This window comes from Patagioenas fasciata, chromosome 1 (genome assembly GCF_037038585.1).
Source record: "Patagioenas fasciata isolate bPatFas1 chromosome 1, bPatFas1.hap1, whole genome shotgun sequence".
In the NCBI taxonomy this organism is placed as follows: domain Eukaryota; kingdom Metazoa; phylum Chordata; class Aves; order Columbiformes; family Columbidae; genus Patagioenas; species Patagioenas fasciata.
The window spans coordinates 68,436,978-68,459,134 of record NC_092520.1 but is presented as its reverse complement, the minus strand read 5'-3'; the positions used below and the strand labels follow the sequence as shown (position 1 = coordinate 68,459,134).

Below are 22,157 nucleotides of genomic sequence, written 5' to 3'. Positions count from 1 at the left end.
GTTGCAATGGTGCGATCAGTTTGATTCCTCCAGCATTGGATGTGCTCTTACTGCTGTTGCTGCTAATGCATTTTGCATAGCTGAGCAAACCCAGATTCCCAGCATTAAATTACAGTGATTATATCAGTCCTTGAAAATGTGGTAACTAATGTGAGACATATTCCATATATGTCTGACACACATCGGAGACATTTGCTTTGAATCTGTTTTTCAGGCAGAGATGTAAAATAAATTATATTCTCTGCTTCACGAGGGTTTCCAAAGTCACTGCTGCAACCTGATTACTTTGCTTCACTAGACAGTTGGGAACTGTGCTTTATGTTGGTTATATGCTGATATTTGTTTTGCAGCTTGTTATGGAGTTTTGTGGAGCAGGCTCCATCACAGACCTTGTGAAGAACACGAAAGGGAATACTCTGAAGGAAGACTGGATAGCATATATCTCCAGAGAGATTCTCCGGGTAAGGATAATAGTCTACTCCACTTGAAACAGTCTTCCAGAGATGTAGCCTACCTTGAAGTTCTGCAAGAAGCTGTTTCTGATCAATCCCGTTAGCCATGTCGTTGCTTGGAGAGTGTGTAGGAGCAGACAGATTTCTGCTCTGCATCTTGTAACTCAGCATGAGTTGTACTGTATTGTAGCAACAACCTTGCAGAAAATAGTAATTTCTAGTCATCAGAAGCCAACGGAAGAACTAGTGACCTATTTTAGAATCTGTGAAACAGTGTCCATAAAACACTGTTTTTGAGAAGCTTGAGGTTGTAAGTGTGGTAACACAGTAGGCTACGGAATGGGCTTTTCCAAATGCACTTTCAGCTCCTTTGCTCTGCTCCTAATAAAGTCTGTGGAGGAAAGGAGTTGTTGACCCAGGCCAGCAGTCGGGACTTCTGTGCTGCGATGTGCTCGCATGTCCTATATTCCTGCAGCCTGTCTAGAACGAGCAGCTACGTGCTATGTGGCTGCACGCTGTAGAGCGCTAGCAGACGGCACTGCAAAAGTTTCTCAGGAAGAGGAATGCCACTTACCAGTTTTTCTAAAGCTGAAGCTTTAACTAATTACTCTTCATATTTAATCTCCAGTTGGTACAGTTTAAGTGCTTTTTGAATTGGCATTTGTTTGCTGCACTAAGTAAATCTCGTATGGTTTTCTTCTTGCTTTACGTAAAAAAAATTGCCTCCTACCCGTACCCCTACACAGTGTGTTTGTTCAATTGCCTCATCATAAATGAAGTTCTGGAGGGCTTTATGTTAAAGGAAGCTGTCCCTGGTTCTTGCAGAAATCAATGCTGCTGTTGTCTGGGTTACACATTTGCTCTGCCATGGCAATTTTTAAGATGGTGAGGGAGGGAGATGTTCAATTCTGGTATCTTGCTTTAATTCCGAATGCTAGGAGAGAGTCCGTCTGTTGGTGTTTGGACTCGTCCATTTTAAACCTACTGATGGTTGTGTTTCAAATCAAATGCACAGCATATTTTAATACAAGGAAAGCTAACTTCTGCAGGACTGATCTTAAGCTTGAGTTGAGAACTGTGTGACCCTGGAGGTATAGCATGCTGTGTTGCATTTATCCTAGGTTTTCCCAGGTTAAAGTAGTCACATTACTGAGAAGAGGAAAGAATTATTTACATCAGAAAAGAGTTAGATGAAAGCTATTTTCTCATTCCTGCGAGAGATTTGCGAAAGGAGCCTTAATTGCTCGCTAGCGGGAACTGGAATATCTGGAAAAAAGGAATGCTGAACTTACAATGCTATGAGACATTGCAAAACCTGATTCGACACCGAGTTTGTCAGAGGCAGAGAGGTTGTGTAACACAAAGTTAAAATGAGCTAAAATGCCAAAGATTGGTGCAGGTGAAGACGCAGGTGAGAAGGTCAACCCAGTGGATCCCTGTGTGGCTGGAGGTGCTTGGGGGCTGCAGGAAAATGGAGCTGTGTCCCTCTGTCTCCTCCCAGCCCTTCGCAAACCCGAATGTGTTTTTTCAGTAAGGTTAGATGGTACTCTGGAGAGAACAGACGATTATCTCTCTGGCTCAGTCAATGTAGCAGAAGGCTTTAAAAAGTATCCTGTGTGAAGCTGTGGAAAAGCCTTCATTCTTGTGAAAAATAAGACCCCACTTAGCATTAGCAGCCAGTGAAGGGTCTCGGGGACATCAGCTGTTCACTTGTTTCACTTGTGACGTGTGAAGAGGAGTTGTGGATGGTAGGTTTTTTTGTCATGCTCATTAACTGTTTTAAAGAAAGAAAATAGCCCAATGGTTATGTAGGCAAACTGGTAAATGATCATTTAATGAAGAACATGTGTTAGGAAATATTTCTCTACAGCAACCAGTACTCTCTTAACCTTTTGCAGCTGTAAAGGTTCTATTTCTTTATTTTTCATAAAACATTAAAAGCCTACGAGGGCAACATGAACAGGCAAGATGATCCCACCAGAGACTACAATTTTCCAAGCACAGAGCTGAGGAGAAACCAAAATACAGGCAGTTGCTAAGAAGGGGTTGCCTGTTGTTCTCCCAATTACATTACAGAGTAAAATGCAACATATGTCTTCCTCAGCCCTCCCTCCACATGGCTAACGCTTTGGGGCATGTGTCCAGGTGCTGTCTCAACAAAAAGCACCGTATGCCAGGAGGTTTTGTTTCCTTTGGAAAGTACAATGCTCATGCTTTTCTTTTTTTTTTTCTTTTGCATGTGTGTGTGTGTTTGGTTGTGTGTTTTTTTTTTTTTTTCTCCTGAGGAACAATTAATTATCTGGCTTCATGTTTATGGAGGCTGGAGAACTGCAGCTTTGAAGTGGAGCTTTTGTTTGTCATCAGTCTTCCCTTGCCCTCAAATAAACTGCCAGTCCATCAGCCCCCCACGCCCTTCTCAGGGGAACACAAATGCATGCTGATTGATGATGCCTCCCTTCTCCCTCTGCCTCCCTTCCTGGACTAAGTTCTGGGTGACCCTGTGTGTGTCTGATGTCAGTGACGTACACTGATGCTGATGTCATTTATAGTGTCACGGCACGGAGACTTTCTGGTATCTGAACTTTCTTCAAGCAACAGCTGAGTGGTGTTTGCACAGTGCAGGTGCTGAGCTGTATTCGGTTACAGTGTCTGCACAACCTGGGGCCTCTGTCGCTGCTCCATTACCAAAAGCTGTGTGGGGGAGTTCTGCTACAGTTCTCCTGTGGGTCCAGTGGTACCTGGCTGCTGAGCAAGAGCCTGAAACCCAGCGCTACGGGCTTTGGGGATGCTGGGTATGAGTAGCTGTTGCTAAGCCAAGAGCCTAACTCTGAGTGTCTCTCCTTCCTCTCTTAACACAGGGGTTGGCACATCTTCATGCCCATCATGTGATTCACAGAGATATCAAAGGGCAAAATGTGTTGTTAACGGAGAATGCAGAAGTGAAACTCGGTAAGTAGGCATGCACATCCACTTCCTCATTCATTCAGCCTGTGTTTTCAGATGTTCCCAAAGTAATTTCATCCTTTAAGAGGCTGGTGCCATGTTCCGTAGCATGTGATCACTGTCACTGCTCCTGTGTGGACCGAGGTCCTGCACGTATTTTCTCCTGCTTCAGGACGATGGATTACAGGTCGTTGTTGCATTTCATTAGAAGATGTTGACTTTCATGCCAGAATCAGTGAGCAGATTGTTTTGTGCCCCAACTGAGCCATGCGTGACTTGGGTTTGTTCTGATTCCTTTCATTCTGGACTTCAGGAAGTGATGGGAGTCATTCTTCTATTTGACTTAAATTAAAATAGCAGCTGCTGTGCAGGTTCTGGACACAAAAATACAATCTAAATGGCACTCTTGAGGGAGCTGCGGCATCAAGTTCAAAATGCAGTTCCAGCTCTGACATGCCTGCTGAAAACCACGCTCATCCCTAACCTCTTCTTTCCCTTTCAAGTGGACAAACTCTTTTTTTTTCCTTCTCTCTAATCTGTCTCTTCCACTTACTGCACACTTTAACCTTCTGTATTTGTATCACGCTACATTCGCCACCTTTTTCTGGTTAAATATAGAGCCATGCCGAAGCCCTCCCACCCAGCCCACATCCCTTCTGTTTTTCATTACACCTTCCTGCAGCACGAGGCATGAGAAGACGTCCTGGCTGCTGGAGGAGGAAGCTGTTGGGAGAGCTTTCCTCCTTTTGGTCCAAAGTGGAGCACAGTAGCTCCTGAAAGTGTTGCTTTCACTGTGCTCATTTACACCAGTTTGTCAGTGTTGCTCAGATGATGGATGCAGTGAAGCTGACAACAGCCCTCCTAGAGCAGATGCCATTACTGGTATAGAAAGACACACATCATTGTTGTCATGAGCAGGGAGAAGTGAGGGGAAGAAAACACCCTGGTAATGTAATTGTGCTGTAATGAAACAGGCACCTCTTTTGCAACCCATGTGCGTATGTGCTCAAAGTTGGCTTATCTTGAATAATCCTCATCTTTTGCTCCTATCAATGCGTCTGCTCTATGCGTTAGAGCAGGGAGCAAGTCGCGGAGCAACAGATTATTTTTGCTGTCCAATTTCAGGGCAGAAAAGGTGGACAGCTGAAAAGGGGACGAGTTGGCGCGTGTGGTTTTCCCATAGTGTGAGAGGTACATTTGGGAAGCAGCTCCCTCTGTATAAACAAAGGTGGTTTGCTTCACCATTTGGGAAGGGAATAGCCCTTCTTCAGCCTCCCAAGGCAGTGTTTTTGCAGCTGCACGCTCCCTTCTGTCCAGGCAGGCTGGAGAGGGGAGCAGGAGAGATGGTCATATGCGGCTGTGTTTCTTGACACTTGTAGCCTAAACATGTTGCCCGTGAAGTGCAAGGGCTTGGCTGCCCCAGTATTAATCATCATATTTCTCCTCAGCATGGTCCTCCCACATGGAACATCCAAATGGTTTTATTTCCAAGTCACCTTACAGAAGTAATCACTGCATTGTTTTTCCCCTCTTATTTTTATTTTACCATTTTCCCATCCACAGTGGATTTTGGTGTGAGCGCTCAGCTGGACAGGACAGTTGGCAGGAGAAACACTTTTATTGGAACTCCGTACTGGATGGCTCCAGAAGTTATTGCCTGTGATGAAAATCCAGATGCTACGTATGATTACAGAGTAAGAGTCTCCTGTTTACAGAAAAAAAAAAAACCATGAACAAAAACCAAAACCCTATACTTGGAATATGAATGTCCATGAACAAGGACAGTTTTTGAGACTTTTTATATTTTGTAAGAGTAATACTATTTTGTGTAGCTATATTCTTATTGCAGGAATACAAGGTATAGGTCACTGCCAAATTGCGACCTTTAATAGTTGCTGTTACTTGTATTATTACAGCTTTGAGACATGAGGAGTATAGGACTTCAGCATGCTGTAGGCGCTCAGAGAAGGCAAAAATTAGTTTAATTGGAAACGCTCATGTTCTCAATTTGTATAATGATTGTACTTTAAATTGTGTTAGATTATGTCCTAGTTATTGTAGTAACCCAGAACAATGCATTTTAGGTGTTGCCTTTAAATAGAATCACCGTCTGGAAAGCCAGTGAGGTACAGAAGGAGCTCTTTAAATCTGTGGCTATTCCTCATTTCAGGATACATATATGTGTTGATAAAAATTTATCCATCACAGCATTTCCCAACAAAGGTCACTTTTTACATAGCTTACTGCAAACCAAAGTTATGATTACTGCAAAGCCATAATTGGCTTGATGGTATTTGCACTACCCTTAAGAATATTATGTGAGTGTATTTAAAGTTGAATTTCTCTAGTGACAGTATTCAGTAATCTTAAAAATTCTCAGCTTGCTTTAATGAAAGCACAAAGAAAGAAAAAATGTGAAAATATGCTTTTCAAAAATCTTCACTTAAACGAAGGCAATTGTTTCAACTTAACCAAGAAAGGCAAAAAAGATATCAGAAAGCGTATGATTAAGGCCTTACAATGAATTTTAGAGCTGAATATCAATTATATCAATTTGCCAAGACTGCTAACGGTATTAGCTATCATTATGTCGGTGCATGTCTAAATCTATTTTAAAAATCCAGATTATTTGAATTGGTGTTTTTATACCTTTTGATTAAGATTGATCAGATTGATCCTATTTCTCTTGATTTAGTCACATTTTACATCCATCAGTTCATTGTACTAGAGATAATGCTTTATATATTTGCAGATGGAGTTATTAGGAAGGGTGGCTGTTAAATGATGTAACAAAGACCAAAAACTCTCTGCAATATTTCCTAATGCAGTAGTGATGTGAAAAATAACTTCTTCTGTCTCTGAAAACACCGGTTTATTGTTCCTGGTGGAACCTGTAAGGCTTTTTCCTCCCAGAAATACATGGTTGAAAAATTTTGTAAGAACAGGAGCTTAGATGGCTGTGTTGGACCAAGAGAAAAGATTGCCTTGCTGGGTCTGCAGATGCCATCGTTAGAAACGCTTCTCTGCTTCTAGTACAAGAAGAGCTTATTTGAGTGTTAGTCTTGACAAATTTTTAGAAAAAGTCATTATTGTGACCAGAAACGAAGGCTGCATTTCTCAGGAACAAGCTGTCTTCCAGCAGCCTCCTCCCGTGTTTGCCCTGTAAGCAAAGCGTCAGTCTCTGGAGGTGGTTCTTCACCAGGACGGTGACACCTCTCACCTGTGTGGGACCCTCCTGGCTCTCACTCAGCAGTCTTCATATCTCCATCTTTTGTTTGGGGGAATAGGTACAGTGTTTTCTGTGAGTCTACTACAGGGAAATGTTTAATCCTTAGTAAACAAGGACTGAAAATTCTGTCATTTGATAGACTTAGCTTTGGGGCCAATGTATTTTTGGCTGTCCTAATATGAGCATATTTTTATGTGTTGTTAGAAAGGGTTGTTTGTATACTCTGAATGAATACGTGCATGCATTTGTGTATATATATATATATGTATCATATGACAAGTAGGACTTTATAATACTGTTATTAAAAAAAAATAGCAAGCTTATGTTATTTAAACAGCCTTGGTATTTGGTTTCAATCTCACCTACAGGACCTCTGTAAATAGTACTTTCTGATTGTCTGAATGGGTAAATCCACCTACTAACATACGGTCTCTCTCTTTTTCTGCAGAGTGACCTTTGGTCATGCGGCATTACAGCCATAGAGATGGCAGAAGGAGCCCCCCGTAAGTGATACGTGTGCTTCTCCAGTGGGCTGATTAAGACTGAAACATATACTTGGGAGATTCTGGTTGTAATCTAAGCCTAGCTTTGAGGTTTCTGAAAGTATCCTCATGTTATTTCTGTTCTCTTTGGTTTTGCCTACCCTATAAATATAAAATCCCATAAATAGCAATGCTTTGGATAAAGATAGGATTCTGTTTAGGCACTACAGTGTAGACTGCAGTAATTTAATTTCTATGGCAGTAGTATTTGGAAGCTAATCGAGCATCAGACTTCCTTCCTGTGGGTAGTATATTGTACTTTGAAATTGTGTCATCATTTGTGTATGGCCTGGCCTGGGATTCTGCAATCTCAGCCAGGGAGAGGGGCAGCGGGGCCTTGAGTAAACCGACCTTAATGAAAAAAGCATCTGTAATGATTGTTTCTGTGTCGACTTTCCGTCAGTCTGGGTAACACTCACATTGCTTCTCCTTTTGTTTCCACTTGTTGGTGGAAGGTGTCGATCTTCCTTAATAGTGACATGACTTAAACTGTAAATCCATCTTCAACACCAGAGTACTGAAATTAATGCTTCCTGCTTGAGAATAGTCATCAGTTGATACGAGCATTTTTGAGAGAGAAGCCTGGGAAAAAAAAAAAGCTACAAGAAGTTGTTCATATTTTCTCCTCACATACTGTCTTTGAAATAATCATGTTGAAATTAAGTATTGATATTTTCCTAGCTAAAAAATGGTCATTTTATTATAGCCACTGCCTGATTTTTTTACTATTGTTGTTAATGTACAATTTATAAATCGAAGCACAATGCTCTTGTTTTGATTCGTGTTTTAGGTGATTTGTTGGTTTGAGTTCGGTTTTTTTTCCCCCTTCCTAATTGCACATTTGCATGAATGCCCATGTAGGAGCTGCTTCCAGGACATCTCAGCCAGTGCCCTGTTAACAGCATTTGAGCTACCACTTGACCTCCTTTTTGCTCTACCTTTTTTTTTGTTCAGTGCGTTGGATTGCCTGGGTGGCTTTCAATTAAAATCTGTGTCTGTGGGTTTTGTAAGCCCGGAATTGGACAATAATATTTTTTTCATTTTCAAAGTGAAGCAGAGCTTGGCCTCTGTTTGTGTAAAAGCACAAGAGGGCCATTTGAGAAGTAAGCAGACAATGTCAGGAAGATATGCCAGGGGGGGTTTAGTTTGGGCATTAGGAAAAGCTTCTTCACCCAGGGGGTGGTGGAGCACTGGAATAGGCTCCCCAGGGAGGTGTCACGGCCCCAAGCCTGACAGCGTTCAAGAAGAGACTGGACAACACCCTCAGACACATGGTGTGAACTGTGGGGTTGTCACATGCAGGGACAGGAACTGGACTCCACGATCCTTATGGGTCGCTTCCAACTCAGAACATTCTGTGATTCTGTGATCCAGTGTAAATGCTGACCAGCTCTTAATTTTGCCTGTCCTCTGGTGTGTGGGCTCTGGCTCCTCCTTCATGGGGTGGCTGAAGAATCCATCTCTAAGCTTGGTGGTCTCATGGGATCCACAGGCTTCTCTGCCAAGTTTGTAGCCTCTTATTTCTGATTCCAGAATCATCTTCCCATCAGTATGTTTCTCCTGAATTTCTGTTGTGTGGAAAACATTATCTCCTTTGTACAGTGGTGGTTCAGGCTGAGACTGATGGTGTGAGGGGTCAAGCATAGAAAGATGGTAAAACCAGAGGATTTGTTTCTAGTGATCTTTCTTGGGCAGCCTTCCCTCTCTGCTCCCTTGTTTCCCTGTGTTGGTGCTGCTATGATACTTGCCATGGAGCAGGAGGAAAGGCTGTCTGACAGAAATCCCACTAAATGTCCTCTGAAACCAACAAGACCTTTTTTGACAGAAGTCATGGGTTTTCATTTCAGTTCTGTTGGGAGTCCTGTTTTGGATACAGACACTCACATGCTTCAAAAGTGTCACACCTTAAAGAAAATCTCCAAGTCTGGAGAGCAAAAATGAGGCATCCTCCATAGTGGGAGAGAAGGACAGGTGAAGGGAAGTCTGTATGAAACAGTAACTGTGTCATTCTTCCCTTCTGTCATCATCATCTCCCAATATTTTATTGACCAGAACGTAAATTAGATGATTTAGGGCTGGAGAAAGGCCATGCACAGATGTTCCCATCATGGTTGATTCTGAAGGTTAATCGGTGTCTCGATCTCTTTCTCTTTTTGGGGCTGTCCTTGGCACACTGAGCTGTGGAATTGTTGTCATTCTGGGCTAATTCCATTTAGCTGTGTTGCTGTCTGCGTTTGCTACATGTGTGGTCGGGATGGTGGGAACGGCTGTGGAAGCTGAAACTATGCTATTGACAGACAGCAACTAAGCCAACGTCTGTATGTTTCTGTTTGGTTTTGTTTTCTTTCCTTCAGCACTTTGTGACATGCATCCCATGAGGGCACTCTTTCTGATACCCAGGAACCCTCCCCCACGGTTAAAATCCAAGAAATGGTATGTATTAGTTATCTCTTGTTTGTAGCCCTTTTTGAAGTGTGGTGTTTTCTTGTGTCTCATCTCATGCTGTTTTGTTACTGCTTCCACAGAACTGTAAAGCAATTTAAGTTAGCAAAAATCACTCTATTGTTCTCTTCTGTGCCACTGAATCAAAGCATCAAATAAAAAGTATGCGTTGTTTATTTAGTTCTGTTTGTCCTAGAGAAATTTTATCGCAGTTGTATGAAAAGAAAAAACAAGCTTTTTCTGTGACAGAGTAACATCTGTATTAAGGTGACAAATGAACCCATATTTAAAAAAAAAAGCTCCCAAAGCCCTCTTAATATGCAGTATGTTTCCTCAGATGAATCGTAACACAGAAACAGAACACTACTGTAGCGTTCTAGTTGCTAAGTTGAAAGGAGCTATTAAAACTAATGGAAGCTTTTACTATAATTATTGTAAACGATTGAAATTGAGCGCGCATTTCTTGCCAGCTGAGAAGAATCAATTCGTATTGGAGGATTTCCTCCCAGTTACTGGTTACAACTGGCACGTATGAAACAAAAAGACTCCCTAGAAAGAGGTTTCATATAGATTGAATGTGATCACAGGATGCTGTGATCCTGTCAAAATAATGAAGTGATTTGACTGCTTGTTCAATATCAACATAGTTTGAACTTGGCTTGCTTGCTGGGCTTGGTCTTTGCTTGGATTGACTTGTTTATGCATTTGTACTGTCAAGGCATCCCTCTCCCTCTTGCTTTCTACATATATAAAAGGAATAGAGACTCATATACAGTATTTGCGTAAGCCTTTCATTAACTTTTTTATTTAGAATAATAACATGTAAGGTGTGAGGAATAAAATAGACAAACAAAAACCAAGCACCTTGAATTCCACCTCTTAGATTGCAGTAGGAAAGTGAAGTGATGGATGGAAACCCCTGTTGTTTTTACCCGTAACCATGTAGTGGAGGTGTTTGCCGCCTAAGCACAGGAGAGGGTTGAGAGCACTTAGCAATCAAAAAGTGGCTCTGGCCAAAGCCAGTGTTGTTGTGGCTCGACTGTTTTGATAGTGTGCTCAGTGGTAGGTTATGAGAAGATAGGATGAATGATGAAAAATGCAGTTTTGAATATTTCTGGTGTTTTGCAAGCTGGCTTGTTTGGTGACTTCTATCTGGAGAGGTCCTCTTTCAAGAGTTCAAATGAACTGCAAATTTAGGGAAGTGGTGTTCCAACTTAGCTAACTCCCATACCTGTCACTTTATGTGGTGTGCAGGAGGAGCTCCGTTCAGTTCATACCCTTTAATTGTGTCAGTGAGAATTTTACCCCAAGCGCTTGTGTTGAACAGACAACACTGTTCAACACCCACCTGTTGTTCTCTGAGGATTTTTTTTGTGTGTGGCTCTTCAGCTAAAGAATAAAATAATCTTATATTCTTGCAGACCTAACTGTGTGAGCCCAGGTGCGTACAAAAGCAATACAGTGCTGCTTCTGTCAGGGGAATGTTGGCCGCACTTCTTGCGGCTTTTGGTACGTCTGTTCTGAAGCAGACATGCCCTTAGATAGCGTGGGCAGGTGGAGACACACCAGAGCTGCCCTACCTGTGCTCCAAGCAAGCTGGATGCTACCCAGCTCTGGTCCAGAAGTAGCAGAGCTGGGTTTGTATGATTTACCTTCACTAACAGATCCTACCTTTCAGGGCAGCTATGCCTGTGAAAGACGGTATGTTACTGTGAGGCTGTGCCTAGGCACTGAAGGTATGTGGTTATCGCTCTGTGTCCATCCAGCTCAGTGCTCAGCTTGAGTAGGCTCAGCTTGAGCACACTCAGCTCTGTTTAGGGGGCTCATTTGCAGACAGCACTTCTACCATCCTCTGGGATGTCCTGCTCTTTGAGGAAAGCAATTAGACTTTGGTGAAGAACAGAAAAAAAATGTTTGAGCAGAGTTTTACCTGTGAACTTGTTTTGATTTTGTTTTTGTTTTTTCCCTTTCCTGCTTTCTCAGGTCAAAAAAGTTTTTCAGCTTTATAGAAGGTTGTCTAGTGAAGAATTATATGCAGCGTCCTTCTACAGAACAACTCCTGAAACATCCCTTTATACGTGACCAACCAAATGAAAGGCAAGTCCGAATCCAGCTTAAGGACCATATAGACAGGACCAGGAAGAAGAGAGGAGAGAAAGGTATGCAGCTTCAAAAATCAAGTATTCAGCTTGTTAAAAATGCATATTTTTGTCCTGCTTTGCATTCTAATCCCGACCCCTAGAAAAGCTCCAAACAACTCAGACCCTTAAAATGTTCTTTTTTTAAGGCTTTTAGCCTTTGCTCTGTCTTCTACAGAGAAAGTATCAGTTTCAAGTGTCTTATTTTCAGATAAGTTAAATTTACTCACTTCTGGGCCACTCCCTCTTCCACACAAGCATTAAACAATATTTAGGAGAGGATATTGGCCTATGTGCCTTTCCCTTTTTTGGTCTGTGGTAGGTTCATTCCTAGAATGGTGCCATAAACCAGTCTCACAGGAAGTAACCCACCACAAGAGGTATGAAGCACATGTCTTGGGCACCCTGTTCCCTTTATTCAGGTGGTGCCAAGGTTCTCCAGGTGTCTTGTCTTACATGTAAAACCTGGTGTAATTCAGGGAATTTGCTGGAAGTCTGCTTTAAAGCACTGTGCAGCTCTACAAGTGTGGGAAGTTGGGCTTGCATATGTACAATGAGTTCTAGGGTCTGCGACAGATCGTCTCACTGAAGGGGATAGGAACTGGTTCACTAAAGCGTTATTGCAACCCCCACTGTCCTAAAATTAAATATAAGCACTATCTAGGCCTTTGTTTCTTTTCTGTTAGATGAGACAGAGTATGAGTATAGTGGAAGTGAGGAAGAAGAGGAGGAAGTGCCTGAACAAGAAGGAGAGCCAAGGTAATAATTGCTTTTGGGAGGGCTCTGGGCAGACCATGCCAAGTAACTCTAAAGATCTGTGACTGTAAATCAGGAACATGCTAAGTTTCTGTCTCTTATTAAGTGAATGCTCAAGCCACAGAAACCACCCAAAGGGTTTGAATACCTATTCTGTGACTGCTAAAGGTTTTAAAGCCCCTCCTCATATGGCTTAGAGCCAGTGTGCTCTGGATGGAGGGAGATTTATGGCAAATATGATTGGTCGTGGTTCCATAATGTCAGAGTCTGTCCTTATTTTGCTTGGCCTCATTTCACGCCTTCCACTGAGAGCGTGTATTCAACATGCATCCCAGTGTCTTTGCTCTGAAAGAAACGAGATGAAAATTTAACATCATGCTATATTTTATTAATGTCCCCTGCTTTGGGAAAGGTCTTTAATGGCCCATCAGGCTTCATTGTCCAGGAGGCTTTGACTTCCTCTTGTTGCAGTTCCATTGTCAATGTGCCTGGAGAATCAACCCTCCGACGTGATTTCCTGAGACTGCAGCAGGAAAACAAGGAACGGTCCGAGGCCTTTCGGAGGCAGCAGCTGCTGCAGGAACAGCAACTCCGTGAGCAGGAGGAGTACAAGAGGCAGCTGCTAGCAGAGAGGCAGAAGCGCATTGAGCAGCAGAAGGAGCAAAGGAGGCGGCTGGAAGAGGTACAGACAAGAGGCTGGAGCTCAGGGGGTGAAAAAGCCCCTCTTCCGCTTGTGTTTCCCATTCCTGCACCCATTTAAAGAGTTACCAGTAGCCCCAGCACATCTCAGGAAAGAAGATGTGCAAATCCACTGGCAAACGTAGGGCAAAGCACTTAAATCCATGTCTGGCTACTTGAATATGACCTGACTTCCAAAGCATTTGAATATCCAACAGCTCCTATAGAGGCAACATGAGCCAAAGCTGGGTTGTTTGAAGGTATCTGGGGGAAGACTGTGTCTTGGTCTCTGTTCCAAAGAAGAGGCAACATGTCTAGACTTTAGGTAGCTGTAGAGAAGAGGAGACATTAATTATTCCCAGATGGATTTTTTTTCTCAACATTACTTTTTCTGGGGCCATGACATGCTTCAGATTTCCCTTTAAAGCTTTCTCAAACATCTGTGTTTGGCACTCATTCATGGTAGGAAGAACTCTATTTTTTTAATCTATTACTCTCTCATGCATAGTAACATGATGACTAAAAGCCACCTAGATTTATAAATATGATTTATAAATCAATGTTAAAATTATATTTCTGCGAAAATTACAAATATGTACATCATACTTTTGTGATATGGTAAGCATGCAATTTGCATACATTACCAGAAGATAAAAGAAAATGAATGTACAGCTACAATATTGTTCTGTCATACTTTTCACCTCCTAAGATCTCGTGTGCATTTGTATATTTGTAGATGGAGTACACAGTGTGAGCTGCAGAGGTAGGAGGATTTCAAAACAGTTCTCTGGGCCAGAGCTGGGTATGACACAGAGCTGAAGTGAAACCGATCCTCTGGCTCCTCAGGAAGTGCAGGGTCAAATTCCAGTTGTCCTTGAATGACCTCTTCCTTGAGTCGCTGTTTCAACTGCTTGCTTAGCAATGATGGAAAAACTACACCCAGTCTGGTTTTCCAAATCCTGGTGATGTTTAATGAGGACACAACCAGGACCAAATGTTGATTTGCATACCGTGACGTTTTTACGTAACAAATAATACAAAATTCAAAAAAGCTTTGCAGGTCACATTATGCTCTTTATCCGTCTTTTTCAATTAGCAAGTGAGTTGAGTGCTGCTCTGAGGGATTGGTAGCGAAGACTGAGCCACACATGAAGCCAGGAGGAGAGGGACAAGGGGAAGGCATATAAACTCCATTTCTCTTCTTTTTCTTCCCCACCCTTCTAAGATCGCCAAGATAAACATTGTAGCTCTTCGAACTGTTTTTAGACTCTGTAGTGATTTTGTGGCGGTAGCAGATAATAAAAAGAGGCTAGGAAAAGAGACCATGAGACAATATGAACACAATATTCGTACTGTCAAAGGTGAGCAAAAGTTGAAATACCACTTAGCCTCTAAATTTTTTTTTAGTATGAGAATCAATTAATTCTTTTAAATGCCTCTTTAACCTCCAAGGTTCTGTAGGTGGTACTTCTTTGATGAGGACAGAGGTTGCGATTAAATTATCTAGGTCATTTAGCTTTAGTAATCAGTGCAACTCTTCAAAATCCGGAATTTCTTTTTAAAATACTGGAGATGCTGCTGCTAGTAGTAAAAACAAATCAACACACCTCTCTGCTGCACAGGAATGAACTTCTTGGGAATGTTGCAGAAATCATAATTTATTGAGCAATTAAAGGGCACTTACCTGAAGGTTGTGTTTAGCCAGTCCTGGTTTTTAAAATACAAACCAGAACAACTTCAGCAGCCACAAGATGGCGTGTAGTGTAGGTTGGTGTTTTAATGAAAAAGATTACACAGTAAACCATGTAACATTTGTAAGGGAAAAGCTTTTATGTTTTATTGAGACTTCAACTTGATTCCCTTGATGTGAATATGGATTCCCTTTATATGAATATGAATGAGGGGCTATAAATGTTTCCTTTTGCACGTGATGGAGTGGTCATATTGTTCTTAAGGTTAATTAAAAAGAAGTCTCACACTGAGCTTTCAGAAGAACTCGGTTTGTTGGATCATGTGTTGGAAAAATGTATGATCCCAAGTGATTTTTAACAAAACAACAGTCAAAACAAGCTCTTTAAGATGGGGGAAGGGTGGTAGACACATATTTAGATAAACATCAGTGTTGTGACACAATTGAAGGCCAGAATATTGAAATGTTGTCGCTTTGTCCTTAAGTCACCCCCCCTGTTTTCATGAAACCAGTAAACAATGAAGAGCTTGGTGATGTGAGTTAAGATTAGTCTCAGGCATCGAATCTCTGGGCTTCCATCACTGTGTTGATGTTTTCACCAAGCCCTGCTTTCTTGTAGTTTTTGCTTGTGTAGAGTAAGTGTATGTTTGAATATACCTGTTTAACATTCTTTGGGAAGAATTTTATGCATTAGATAATTTCCCTGAACAAGTTGCTTATACTTCCCCTCCTTCTGCCCCCCTTCAGCTTCCTAGATTAACATTGAGGGCTTGTTCTTACAATGCTGGCACAGAGCCTAGACAGTTTTGTCCGAGACTGCAACAAGAACGGTGTTTAGGAAATCTGCCAAAAACTGTAATTCTCAGCAGTATTAGAGAAAAGATTAATTTTTAAAAGGCATATAGGTGACTTCTAAAACTCATTTTTGGGGAAACCTTATCATTTTTTTATTACTGAGGAGGTAGAAATGATATGTGGTCAAAGTGCAGAGAATTACCTGAAACATTTTGGAAAGTGGATTGCATGTTCTCACTCCCATCCCCCTTTTAAAAATCATACATAGATTAGTTTCATAAGTATCAGCTATGTGTCATGTAAGTGTTTAGATGGTTAAAAAAGGAAATCTGAGCTGTTACAGGCTGTTCTGACATAGGCCTGTGTTTCTTCTCAGTGTGATGGGTATGGAAAGACATTTGAATTAGTACTTTGTGATACTGAGTCTGGTTTGGGAGATTCAGAATTAGCTGTAGTGTAATCCCATTCTGTTTGGACTTCTGTAGACCAGGATAACTTCATTAAATGATGTCTCTGTCCCTGGTTATGAGAACCTAAGATGGATGTTTTGAAGTGGTCCATTGGCAAGTCCATTGGCAAGTAGTACGGTCCAGGAGAAGCAGATTTGTGGAACACAATAATTAAAGTGCTGAAGACCCGCAGACTTCATGTGTTTGAAGACAGGAGGAGTTCCTTTGGATTAGCTGAGGTCTAGACTATGTGCCTGCTTGTGGTTGGAGTGCATCTGCCTTTTTAATTTCATCCAAAAGGAGTGGCTGGCACTCCAAGACATCTTCAAAATATGAAACAAATCCTGGTAAGTGGAGATGATTGGATGATTCACTTCAAAAGAGCACTGCTGATCTGAACCAAGATGCTAATGCAGGTGTACCTGGAGGCAATTTTTGCCAGGGCTTCGTTTCTTTTATGGAACGGGAGGTTATCCATATCTGATTAATTTGAATTGCTTGCAGTTTGGCTGGTACTGAGTAAGAAGTTCTACTTCTGCTTTATCTCTAGTGTGGGCAAAGCAAAAGTCTGTTTATTAATCTTTCCAATCCTCTTGCCAAACTGATACCAGGCTACCTAATTCTTTGTGAAAGAAATCACTAATGTATGTATTTATCAACGTTCGTCTGAATATAGGACAGAGTAATAATATTTTATGAATATAAAATTAGAAAGTCTGTATTTATCTTCAGCAATTCACTGTATGAAGGAAGTCCTGAATTCATTGGTGTACACCAGCTGCATGTGTAGCTGCATTGCCCCCTCCTGGTAAATCGTGCTCTACTGCATGGTCTTCCAGTTTGGAGGTGTCTGGTACCATTACAAGATCATCATTAATGGACCCTGAACCTGGATAAGGAGCTAGAGTATTGACACTGTATTTTCTGTGGTGTTTTGTTTTTTTTTTTTTTTAATTGTTGGCTTAGTAAGTGCTGGTTTTGTGAAATGCAGTAATTTGAGGCTGTCTGGGCTCTGTCAAAATTCTGTTTTGGCATCTCTGAAATTTCGTTGAAGAGTTCCTGCCCTTACCTTCTGGTTAACAGTTAGCTCCTTGAAAATCAGCTTTTCATCTGACGTGTACAAGAAAGTTGGTAATACCATATCCAACCAAAGAAGATCTGGATATGCATCCATAGTTTCACTTAATCCAGATCTGTACCTGCTGTCTATTGGGTAACAGTGTTTAACATCAGGCCTTTTTTGGAGTGCATGGTAAGAACTTTAATATTTAGCAATCACGATTTATTAAATTCAGAAGCCCAGGTTTTATAAATAGAATTGACATGAGTTTTAACTAATGGTTTTACCTGTCTCCTTTCCTGTGGGCAAGCCTAAGGAACATGGTGACCAGCGCTTTGGTGTGTCCTCATGGAAGAATTGCTAGAGGCAGTCAGGAAAGCAACTTTGTGCCAACAGAAGGGTGATAGGAAGTCAGCTGAAGGGCTGCTTCTGAAGCCAACTTGGGTCAATGACAGCTTGCCACCAACCAGCTTTGCCATCAGTTTGACAAGGTGTAGACCAGGACCCGAGAGATGCTTGTCGCTGTAGGTTTCCTTTCTCTGGGCTTGTTAAGAGTAAATTCCACTTTCTTAGTGGCCAGTAGTTCAATGTTCAGGTTTCAAAGGCCACATGCAAAGGAGGTGAAACTACTCTCTTATGGCGAGGGCTGGAAATAAGTGGATTGTGCGGGGTGTTTTTGTGAGTACTGGTGGTGCCGGGTGCCTCCCTGCCCACCCGCCTGGTGAGGGGCTGAGGTGGTGTCTGATGGGAAGATGGAAGTGATGCTGAGAAACCCCATCTCTTTGTGTACTTTGGAGGAAAGGCAGTAGTGCATTTGTGCTTTGGAAATTAGACTTGAATGCACACTGGTGGCAGAGGATCCTTCTTTTGCTGGATAATAAACATCTGCTGTCAGTCCTGAGCTAGCACACTGGCTCACAGTTTGCTTAAAAATCTTATCTTTTAACAGCTGATAATGTTTATTTCATGATGCTATGGGAAATTGTCTCTCTTAGTCAATTTGTAGCTTATTTTTCTCATATTGAGATCAGATTTTTATAATTATTACTTATTACTTTTCCATTGAGAAACGAATTTGTTTAGTTTAAAAGACCTAATCTGTACCCATCTTCCTTGTAGTGAGAATTATGCCATCCCAAGACCTGCAATATATCCACTTAACAATGTCAACACAATATTGTTAGACAGACAGGCCTCATATGTTTAAGAAGTGTTTGAGTTGATAAATGTTCATATTAACCAGTCAGCAGTGTGCTGTCTCTTACATCCTCAGGGCAACAGAATTATTGTACTTCACATCTTAGTTTTCTTAAACAAAGAGCCTGTCAGACTTGATTAGCCAAGAGGCACCTGAATATATTGACTTAAATATAGAAATTGTTTGACACAGATGCGTATATTCAGAAATAAAAGTGCCTACTTAATCCTTTTACAGTGCTTAAAAACTGAAGGAGGGGAGCAGTGAAACCTATGAAATGCACCGCGTGCCGTAGCTGCCTTGCAGCACTTTTGCTATTTTTATATCTACATTCATCAAAGCGAGCTTGCTTAAGCAAGAGAGAAAAGGGTGGTAGATGCATTTAGTTTGGAGAGGAAAGGCAAAAGCAAGGAAGCTGTGTTTTTGACGAGACAGAGAAAATGTGAGGGAAAAAAAAGAGTGTTTCCCTTGTGGCATGGGAAAGTGGTAGAGAACTGAGGAAGGAAGGCTTCATAGTTACAGAGTGGATGTGTTCCAGCAATGGTCTTCAAGAAAATTGCATCTTTCCCCAAACTGCAGATAGTTAAAGAGTATCGGAAAGCAGCCTGTTTTATTGAAGTACTACTAATTCTTAACCATCTTTTTTGTTCCCCCAATGTTTCTTCTCCACTGTCATGTCAGTATTGATTCCAGAAGATGGAAAAGGCTGTTGAGCTTTCAGTTACTTCATAGTCATGCAGGGCAATGCGCCAAACAGAGAAAACTCGTTCCGTGAAGTAACACAGGGAGTGTAGATTGGCCTTTGCTTTTTCAGTTGAGCACAACTATGAAACACACACCAGTAACTGAATTTGTGAACCCAAATAAAAGCTTAATCTGAGTGCTCTTGCAAGACTACTTGGAGTGCCTTAAGACTGGAGAACCTATGGCAGCTTTGCTTCAACAGAAATTGGTGATAGCATTAACCTTAACCTAAATGTTCAAAGGAATAACCAGTGCAGGTTTTTATTTTGTTCTTGGGATTAAATTTGAGTGTGCTTTTTTTGGTTTAAATTTTTCCATTTTTTAGCGTATTGTAGAAATCTATAATGGAAGTGAATGTTGTAGAGATATTTGCAGTTAATGGTTGAACATGAGACATCTGGGTCTTTTGACACTTAGGTAGTAGTGGGAGGCTGCCTGGGATTTCGAGGTAGGTGGAGTAACTACATGCTTCTGTAGAAGCACAGGAAGAGTTGGTCACGACTGTATGGGCATTTAAAATGTCTCCTCTGAAGTCATACATGGGGCTATATAGACGTAAATGAGTCAGTTCATGCTTTCTAGAGCTGTTCTCCAGGTCCTTTCCAGACTTGAGCAGACTTATCAGCGCCACTTTGTATTTGGGTCATGCATGAAAGCTTATCTGTGTAAGTGCAAAAGCTTAGCTCTGCTGTTTTCTTTCTTTTATATATAGGTGCTTTTGATGTTTTGGGAGGGGCTGAGATGCTGTTGGTCAGCCTTCCTTCTCTCTTAAGCGAAGTTTTGGGCAGTGCCTTAAATCACGCCTGGTTGTTGGGCCAACACCACCAAATTCTTAGCAGACCATGATGTGTGTTAAGAGAGGAGCTACTTATGGAAAGCTCAGATAGTTGTCATTTGAGTTTTAGCTGATTAAATGGGGTTGATAATTCCCTTTTGGCAACGTTTAGATAATGTGTTGAAGTCAGGAAAAGTGTCATTCTGATTAAGATTTGGGTTGAACAGTTGTTCAAAGATTGAGATTTCAGTGTGAGCCTCTCTTGAAGAGCAGCAGTGAGCTTCCACACCTCGGTTGTCAGGAATATGGTACGTGACTTTCTGTGTGTGCATGAAGAAACCAGAGAGAGTAAGCGAGACAGCTTTTAGGGGTAGTTGTGTGCTGGGTATGAGTTAGTTTCCTGGTGGAACACTTGCATAAAATGTTTTGTCACTCAGTTGCAGAGCTTGCCAGTCCTGGTAAATCCTTCTCTTCACAGTAGAAAACAACCCCACCTCTTTCTTTGATAACAACAAAAGTAAAACTTTGTGGTTTCTTTTCCCTTTCTGTAGCAACAAAGAAGAGAACGGGAAGCTCGAAGGCAACAGGAGCGTGAGCAAAGGCGGAGAGAACAGGAAGAAAAGAGACGTCTGGAAGAAATGGAGAGGAGGCGTAAGGAAGAGGAAGAGAGAAGAAGAGCAGAGGAGGAAAAGAGGAGAGTAGAAAGGGAACAGGTGAGTCCATGATACAGATACATGCACAATAAGTTTGTTTCTTCTAAATTCTAATTTGATTTTTAAAAAAATAGTAAGCCTAAAGCAGCTTTAGAGACAATGTAACACTGACCCTTCCATCTTTGTTGTCTCTGACAGCAAACACACTAACATAGATTGTAGGGCTTTATGGAAAATTCTGGCAGCCTCAATATTCCCTCAAAAAAAGAAGTCTTGTTGCAGTACTCATTCTAAATTCAGCTCGTGCCCCTGAGCTTGACTAAAACCATCAGAATTGGTGAAATTGTTACTGGGACTGAAAATCGTTTCTAGACTTGTCTTGCTGGATCAGTGGTTCTTGCAGGACATGCCCCTGTTCAGAAGACCTCCCAGAGAAGGGCAGCTCTGTTGCTTGTCACCTTCTGGCACCCAGAATTGGACAGAGGCTCATCATAAACTTTGAATATTCTGAATTTGAGATGGAACCTTTGAGCTGCAGAGGGTTTTCCTGCTTAAAACCTAAATATGCAATATCTTTCTCTTACTCTGTCTGTTTAAAATCAGCTCTAATAATGTATGCCAGTTCAGGCAGCAAGTGTATCTTAAGTTCTGTCGGTGTGCCCTTAATACGTTGAAAGTACAGGTGAGAAACCTTTTAAACTGTGACATTTGGCTGCTATATTTATGCATGAAATCTGCATGTTTAAAGTCCTTTAAAAACTTAAATCACGGCAATAATCAGGGTAATAATTACTGTGCACGTACTGCAAAATACTGATCCCAAAGAAAGGGCCAAAACTACCGTCCTAGAGGCTGACTGTAAATTTCCTATTAACTTTAGGAATGCTGGTTTTGGCCTGATATATCTTATTTTTTTCTTTAAATAAAATCACTGTATTTGAGATCATTGATGATCATGTTACTGAGGAATTTTATTGTGTTTTTATATATTTCAAAGATTTTTGAGTTAAAAGGAGAGAAGACTAACCAATGGGAATAAATATACAGAAAATTTCTAATTACAGCACAGCAATTTGCTTTTGGGCAGACACTGGGTATTCCCCCAGCTGCTTTTTAAACTGTTCAAATGCTAATTATGCACAGTGCCAATAATGACAAATGGTTAATTGATGTGGCCAAGCTGAACCACTCTGAATTTACATCTTTTTTAGAAGAAAAGACATGCCCCCTCTTAGAATTTTTGTTAACCCAAACTATGGCTCAGCCAGTGTGTGTAAAAAATATAGTGTACCTCATCAGTCTGTCACAAGACTTTCTACAACTCCCATCACTGTATCACCGATCCATTAATTTCTTTATGCATACACTGTAAATATGTGCGTGTGCTTGTGTGTGTGCGCATGCACATGTTACATACTTCCATTAATTGCATGATAGGATGTTACCAGCTCGGGTTTGGTGCTTCAAGAGTTTGAGTTCTTCCAGGGGGTCAGGCAAAGCGGCGGGGAAACCTCTCGACCTGTTGAGGCTGCAGGCGAAGTGATGGCTAGGTCGCAAGAGCAAGAGAGTTTGGTCTAATATCTGTTTCCTGGTGGATGTTTGTTTGTGTCATA

General features: G+C 41.4%; 1 protein-coding gene across 13 annotated transcripts in view; it reads left to right on the top strand.

Annotated features, from left to right (window-relative positions):
* Positions 1-22,157, top strand: part of MAP4K4 (mitogen-activated protein kinase kinase kinase kinase 4) — a 163,585-nt gene that overhangs the window by 104,955 nt on the left and 36,473 nt on the right. For all 13 annotated transcript variants that reach the window (XM_071808215.1, XM_071808209.1, XM_065829518.2 and 10 more), the window contains exons 5-13: positions 351-461; positions 3,311-3,401; positions 4,959-5,089; positions 7,073-7,127; positions 9,521-9,599; positions 11,592-11,767; positions 12,433-12,505; positions 12,974-13,184; positions 20,443-20,604. In XM_071808215.1, the coding sequence (XP_071664316.1) occupies positions 351-461; positions 3,311-3,401; positions 4,959-5,089; positions 7,073-7,127; positions 9,521-9,599; positions 11,592-11,767; positions 12,433-12,505; positions 12,974-13,184; positions 20,443-20,604 (1,089 nt within the window). The remainder of the gene's footprint in view (positions 1-350; positions 462-3,310; positions 3,402-4,958; positions 5,090-7,072; positions 7,128-9,520; positions 9,600-11,591; positions 11,768-12,432; positions 12,506-12,973; positions 13,185-20,442; positions 20,605-22,157) is intronic.